Source organism: Ctenocephalides felis, unplaced genomic scaffold (assembly GCF_003426905.1).
Source record: "Ctenocephalides felis isolate EL2017-DRISC unplaced genomic scaffold, ASM342690v1 CF-g0.4_SCAFFOLD_00845, whole genome shotgun sequence".
In the NCBI taxonomy this organism is placed as follows: Eukaryota; Metazoa; Arthropoda; class Insecta; order Siphonaptera; family Pulicidae; genus Ctenocephalides; species Ctenocephalides felis.
In genome coordinates, this window is record NW_020536999.1 from 10114822 (window position 1) to 10122653 (window position 7832).

General features: G+C 27.5%; 1 protein-coding gene across 1 annotated transcript in view; it reads right to left on the minus strand.

Annotated features, from left to right (window-relative positions):
- Positions 1-6309: 6309 nt before the first annotated feature.
- Positions 6310-7832, minus strand: part of LOC113377718 (fidgetin-like protein 1) — a 3130-nt gene continuing 1607 nt past the window's right edge. Inside the window, exon 4 of the mRNA XM_026618128.1 lies at positions 6310-6431. Within this exon, the coding sequence (XP_026473913.1) occupies positions 6310-6431 (122 nt within the window). The remainder of the gene's footprint in view (positions 6432-7832) is intronic.

Genomic DNA, 7832 nt, shown 5'->3' on the forward strand with positions numbered 1-7832 from the left:
ATTTCATGATTTTTATTTGTGATTTTCCACTGAAGAAAGGCTATATATATACAGGGTATCCCAGAAATCAACGAGAAGCCGTTTAATACGTTCGATGTCTTTATGATGAAAAAAATATCTTGAGTGCAAAAATAATTGCAGTTATGAAATAAAAATAGATTTCTTAAAACAAATTATTTTATCTCAAGCTATTATGAGCTTTGGTCAATTTGTGACCATTTTTTGGTTATTTTAGGTAATTTTTGTTCCAACTAAAATTTCTAGGACCACATTCAAAAATGATGACAATTGCTCCATTTTTTCTAGATATAATAATATTTGCTAAATTATGAATTTAAAATCCCAACATGGATCGAATTTAGAAGACTCTCTTTTAAGAAAGTGTACTAAAGTGTGTAGGCAAGTTCAAAAAGTTAGCGCATTTAATCAGGATTGGAAAATTATACAAAATCTTATTATTTTATGATATTCCACTAAATGAAAGCTAATGTATAAACATGGTGTCCCAGAACTCAACGTCAGACCAAAACGCTAGCAAAAAATAGATTTTTTTTATCTCAAGCTGTTATGAGCTTTTTAGTACAACTTAGAACTTTGGTCAATCTGTGACCATTTTTTGGTTATTGGGGTTAATTTTTATTATCCTTGTTTATTTAAACGTTGGAACTCTAAATTACATTTTTATTACCAAAAAGTCAAAAATAATGACACAATTTCTGCAAGCTTTCTAGACTATTTGTTATACAGTATGACTTTAAAATTTTCAAAATTAGTAAACTTTGAAAAATCAATTTTAGAAAAAAAAATTGTTTTTTTTTAATTTATTAATAGCAATCAAGATACAATTTAATCTTATAAGCTATTGTGACACAAAGTAATCGAAATAATAATAATAATAATGAATATATAGAAATAATAATAATAATAAAAATAATTAACTAGAGTTCACTCCAATGAGTGAAGCCTAGTGTTTCATTTCAGAAAATCATTTCAGAATTTCAGAAAAAATGTATTGAAGTGTCTTGGCAAGATCCAATAAAAGTTTTCATACTAAATAAAATGTTCTTTTATTAATAAAATATTACAGTTACTAAATTATCACAAAACAACAAAACCAAAACACACGATAACCATGCAAATTTTTATAACAATTTATAATAATTTATTCCTATTTGTCCATCCAAGGTTTTTTTTCAGCCAAATTAAAATTTGCAGCACATTTTCTACAGTACGTCCTTGTGCGAGTTCATTTTAATAAAATGATAGATGGCGAATTTTAAATCAATTCTGGTCAGTGTTGTGTAGAGGACATAGAATTTATTTAGTCTTTTTCTAGTCGCTAACTATTTTAGAGGTCGAGGTGATATTTAGTTTTTGCAATGATACTAATTGTTTAAACAATTTGTAAGAAAAATCGTACGATGCGATAATTGAAAATGTAAGTTTATATATAATTATCAACAAATAATTGTACTATCTTTTAATTTTTCTTAAGTCTTATCTATCATTGGAGTTGTTGACGTTTGGTCTGGTATGTCATGGTTTTCATTGAGTCTATCAAACCGGATCATATTTCTCAAAAATTCTTTGTTATCGTCAAGTTCAAATATTTGGAGAATTATTCACTTTAAATAGATAAAGATAAAATGCTATTACTACGTCATAAGTAATTAATACAAACACTTGACATAATAGTAATCTAATACATGACATCAACTAAATACATATAAACTATGTAATTCGAACTGGTCAATTTTTTTTATTTACATTTGTGAATTACAATCTGTCGTTATAAACGGTCGAAAAAAGCGATTAAAAAATGTCGTTAAAAAAGGAAAAAAAGTCGAAAGGTCACCCAGTTGTGATCCGATTCGATGTTGGTTATAAATGTAGTCCTGATGTGAAAAAATTAAATAAAGCCTACAAGTAATTGTACATATTATAGGATTACTAAAGGATATCAAAAAGGAGCCGTTTTCTTCTAAACCGTTCGATGCCATGGTTTTTTACTAAATTTTTGGCCATGATGTTTGGGTGGTTCTGTATTCTATGAATTTTTCAATTTCTTCCTTAACTGTGTTTATGTTCGAATCTGTATGAACCGACCAATTTGGGACATACTTGGGTGCGTTTATAATTTTCTTCAAATTTTTGTTTTGAAATCTTTGAATTTGGCGATGTTGGTTTTGCGCGCCGTTCCCCAAAGCTGTATTCCGTACGTCCAAATTGGTTTTAACATGACTTTGTACAGAATAAGTTTATTCTATGTACTCAACTGAGATTTTCGGTTTAACAAAAACTAGTCAATTTGTATCAGTTATTTTAGGCTCATCAAGTTATCTACTTTTTGTAGATGACTTTGTGCAGCAGACATTTTTTTGCTAAAATGGATTCATTCAGTTTCCTTTTCTCCTCATAATATTTTTCATATGTAAAAGGATTTGCAATAATTTTAGTAAATAAAATAAATTAAGGCTGTATTCATGGTAGGTGAAAACAGAACAAATGTGCTTTACCCTGTTTTAGTGTTTTCCGCACTCAACAGAGGGCTTACCGTGCTTTTTTTTAAAAAAAAACATTATAATATAATTCATTTCTTTTTTAAAGAACTGATTTTCTTACCATAATAAACGTATTTTATTAACTTCCCGAAGGAGAAGTTTGTTTTCATAAAAAAATCTGATTCGCTAATTTTATGTTTTCTCGACGTTTCAAGCCATTCTGAATCGAATGAGACCAGCATTTGAAAAAAGTATGGGTGTGTGTGCGTGTGTGTGAACAGATTTTTTAATATTTTTTCATTACATATTTTAGTGAAAATATATTTGTGATTTAGTTGAAAATATATTTTATAAGCGTATATTTTGTTCTCGTTTTATTTATTCAAATTAATTATGTTTATCATTTATATATTATATATTTATCCAGAATTAAACCTGGAGGTAAATTTACATGCTACAGTTGGTGGCGCCTCTATCGAGTCGGGAAACAATTAAAATTGAAGTATTGGCAAAATAGGGGTGTTTGTGAACTATTTATACTTCTTTTATCTATCCTAGAAAAGAAATCGTAATTTTTGTTTTTTTGATAGTTTAATGTTTAACTGTTCAAGAAAATGTGTACAAAAGGGTTTTCCAAAATTTGAATTATTTTCGTAGATTTAGTTGTTTGACCACGACAATCTTGTAAATGCTTTTTTTCTCAAAACGATCTTCTTCGATACCCACGATTTCTCGACTTCTACCGGACCTATTTACTTGAAATTTTACAGAGTCTTCTTCATAGACTTTTTTTCAGTGTAAACTACGCTCATCCTCAAATTCCGACTTTAACTATTTTTTAAAAATAAATAAGAATATTAAAAAAGTATTGAATTTTTTTATTTTCAGTTTTAGTTCATACAATTGCGACATTATTCTAGATTAATAATCCTTTTAGGTCACGTGACCATTTTTGAGATCTCCTCTTAATCCCCAGTCTAGTAATAAAACTTTTGGACTGTTTTTAATTTTTTTTTTATTTTTAAAATATCACAAACATTGTTAGTAATAATCTTCCTAGCCTTTTTACAGCCTTTTAAAAATTACATAAACATATCATACTAATAGACCCCCAAAAACATAAGAAATCAAGCATTGATACAGAACTTTAGGTAGAATCCGGTTTAATTTTTCTTGCATAATATTTAAACAATTACATTGACCTTAAATAACGAAAAGAATGAAATAGATCAATACAATATATTTATTATGCGTCTCTGGCGGTTCGTTCACACTTGAAAAACAATATGTGACATTCTCTTTTGTCAGTCTAGAAGAAGTTAGTTCATTATACTTTATTTAAAATGTTGAATTTTAATTTTTTTAATTCTAAAGTTATTTTTTGTGTGCGAAATATGTATAGTGAAAATAAATCTAAAGTTTTGTGAGCTAATTAATAGACTACTACTCTTGGGATTATATTTATTGGTATATGATTGGATTCAGTAAAATGTATTATCAAATATCTAATTGTAAGAGAGACAAAACGTATATTTAAAATACATTTTCGACATTAGTATTATTTTAAAAGAGCTCTTCATGACAAATGTTTGCAATACGATTTTGTTTTTCACATTTAATAAATTTTTCAATGTTGATACTATAAAGACAAATAATAAAATTAATGAAATTTGTAAGAAAATTATAGGTACTTAAATACATAAGCCTAATACCTAATACATAAATATAATCAAAATATGTTCTAATAATTTTGGTTTTAAAGAGCTTTTCAGGGAGAACGTTCTGCAACAGAACTTTGATATTTTTTTATGTGCCTTTTATAATCACAAGTACTAAAATTGATAAGTTTTGTAAAAAAAATTGAGTAATTAATTACTTATAAGACGAAACATATAATTAAAAATCATTTTGAACATTAGTACTCTTTTTAAATAGCTTTTCAGGACTAACGGTTTGTAATACAGTAATGTAATTTAAATTAAATATAATTTAATATGTCCACTATAAAGACTAATACTAAAATTGATAAGTTGTCTAACTGATAATAAATTGAGTATCTAAATCGGTACGTTATATGTATTTTAATAGAAAGATTTGTGTTTGGAAAGCTTTTTAGGACAAACAGTTTGCAACATCATTTTGTTATTCGAATAAAATATTATTAAATGTGGTTACTATTTATAACAAATAATAAAATTAATAAGTTTTCTAAGAAAATAGACTTTTTTATTTTGCCTGCATTTCTAGGAGTAAAAAAGTAGTTTCCATATACTTTATATAGGACATGTATTATTTTAAAAATCTTTATATTCTAGCGGCTAAACCGATTTTATGAAATTTTTATATTCACAATCATTAGGGACCAACCCTAAACTTTTATTTTCCTTTTACAAACTGTATTTTGCAGTAATCATTTTAGTAATAACTTTTCTTTCTTTTTGTGAACTGATCAATTTATTTAAATATTCTTGTGCTAAAATTTTTGTGCAAAAATTCATATTTTTATTATAATATTAAGGTAGTTTATTCCTGTTATACTTATATTAGAGTTACCAGTGACATCATTTTTTTAATTTACACCTTTTTTTTACTATGTACTATTATGACTAATTTTTCAGCATGGCTATTTTCGTTGTAACATTATCTATCATTTTTTCATTAGTTATAATTTAAGTTTTTATTAACTTCCCGTAGGGCAAATTAAAAATCTAAAATGAAAATTTTTATATATCTTTACGTTTCAGAGGTTTCTGAATATTTTGGCATACCTTAGAAAAAATAGATGTATGTGTGTGCATGTGTATGTGTGTACATGTGTTTGAATACAAATTTTCGTCGACGATTTCGGGAACACGGATGAAGCGATTTGAATATTTCAAAAAACATTCGATTCGTATTGATAAGGAGACGCGCTGATTAGTTTTTGGCGAAGGCAGGTCTAGCCGTTCCGAAGATATGGGGCAAAAGTGCCAAAAACAGTAACTCAGTTTTTAAGAGAATAATTCAAAAATCATTCTACTTGTATTACCAAGATGAAGAACTGATCAAATTGTCATAAAGGTAGGTCTAGCGGTTTCGGAGAACTAGAAAAAAAACTAAATGACAAAAAAATGTCATCTGGCGGTCAAAAATGATCATTAGACATATGCACATCAAATTATCAAATATTTTATTGAGATTTTAACAATAAGTATAAATTTTGTTTACATTCCTATGGGTTCCGTACCAGTGTTTATCCGTTAGACGGCGGCGCTTCGTTATTTCGTCTCTATGCAGTTAAAGCAGTACGATTGCTTTGAAAATTGATGAAATTAACTTCTTCTTCGGGAAGTTAAAAAGTTCAGAATTTTCAAATTATTTCAAAATACACTTTTCTTCAAAGAGTCTTTTTTTCAAAATAAAGTAAATTTTCCTCAAAAATTTATAGTTTCTCAAAAATCTAATTTTTCAGAGTAAATTTTTTTCAAAAATGTTTAACAAAAAAAGATTTTTGGTACGGGAAGTTCCAGCAATTTGCCTTAAGGCACGATGCCATGCGCCCCACTAGTTTATTTCTTTGGTTTGTGCTTAATTTAGCTTTAACATATAGAGTCCTGCTAATTGATCAAATTATATAATTTTGAAAAAAAAATCTATATATAGTAAGTATTTATAATTTTAGATTTTGATTCTACTTTGGCGAAGGTAATCTTAATCTTATTCGCTAAAGGCAACGTATAATAATACTTAAGCAAATAAATTTGGTACATAGTGAACATTAGAGGACTTATCACAGCAAAATATTTAATTAGCAAATAAAGTGATAATATTATTCTATGCAATGCATTGTGCTAGACTCTTTCGCAAACATAATATCAGTGACCCTCATGCTGCCGTTTGCAAATAAATCCGAAGGCTGCTCATCTATACATATACGAGTACATCTTAAATCTATTACAATTATTGTATTATATATCTGATTATTATATCATAATGTCTCCAATGAGACACATATTTGACATACTTTTCTTCGGTCATCAACAAAAAATATGCAAATCGAATTCGTTGTCGTCCGATTAACGAATTCAAATTGATTTCCTGGTGTTTTTTTAATCGTCGACCGGTCAGACGCATTACGTAAATTCCGCGCCAAGGCTTTACGGTCGCGAAATTAGAATTCGATCAGCTGATTTTGAAAATATAATAAAAATAATAAAAATCGTAATACTATGAAATAGTTATAATAGTATGTGGTAGAGGCTCGTTGGTACTACTATGCTTAATAGGATTATCACATAATATGCCTATCACATAAATCTAATGTTTCCAAGAGAGTAACTTCTCATGGTAGTAGAGCAAGTAAATAGAGAATGGTTGTTCTGCAATTGGACTGTGCCAATTCTGATCTATCAAAATTTCAATAGAGTTTAGGTTATCGGTTTCTTAATTCCGGATTTTGTTGTCCAATTGTAACGTTGCAACTGCATCCGATGCATAATTAATCACTGCCAAAATCTATATGAGAAGAAACAAGAGATAAACAAAAGATATTGCTTTGATCTCAAATTCAAAAAAAAAAATCTTGGACAAATTAAAAAATCTATCACTGCTAACACTAAGTATAATATGACACAACTGTTTTGATATTTAATAATATAATATATAATATTTAATGAAATATGTATTGTTTCACTAAAAATAAGCTTTTTATAAGCTCACTCAGGAAAATTTAAGTAAAATGGAAATTATTTCCAAAAAGAACTATAATTGATTTGTTACCAAAATATATTAAAGAACTGTGTTAATGGTATAATGATGAAAATTTAAGGTAATTTTATGTGTTTTTAAATTCTGCATTATAGAAGGATAGAATGGCCAAAAAACATGTCCACTCCACTTAAAATATAAAATTTAATCAAAATCGATTTCGAAAAAACTTGTTTAAGCATAGTTTTGTTTTAAATAATACATGTTTGCTTTATTAAGGGCACAACTAGTGTGAAATTTTCAAAAAATCGAATTTTCATTTTTTCCATATTTCGATAGGTTATGCTTTTAAAAAACATACCAGAATTTTTAAATCGATATCTTAAATAGTTTTTGAGTCACAGCCATTTAAACAGTATATACATAGAATATAATATAACGATCATTTTATCTTTAAACGCGTTTTTCTCGAACAGCATTTTCCGAATTCCGAATTTGCTGCAGCGATTACTCAAAAACAAATGATCCGATCACTATCAATTTTTTTTTACTTGTTTTATATATAGTTCTCCGTAAAATGAACTATCGATTTTTTGATCGGATCAAAAATCCAATTTTGGCAGTCCAAAACGATCAAAATTTTAG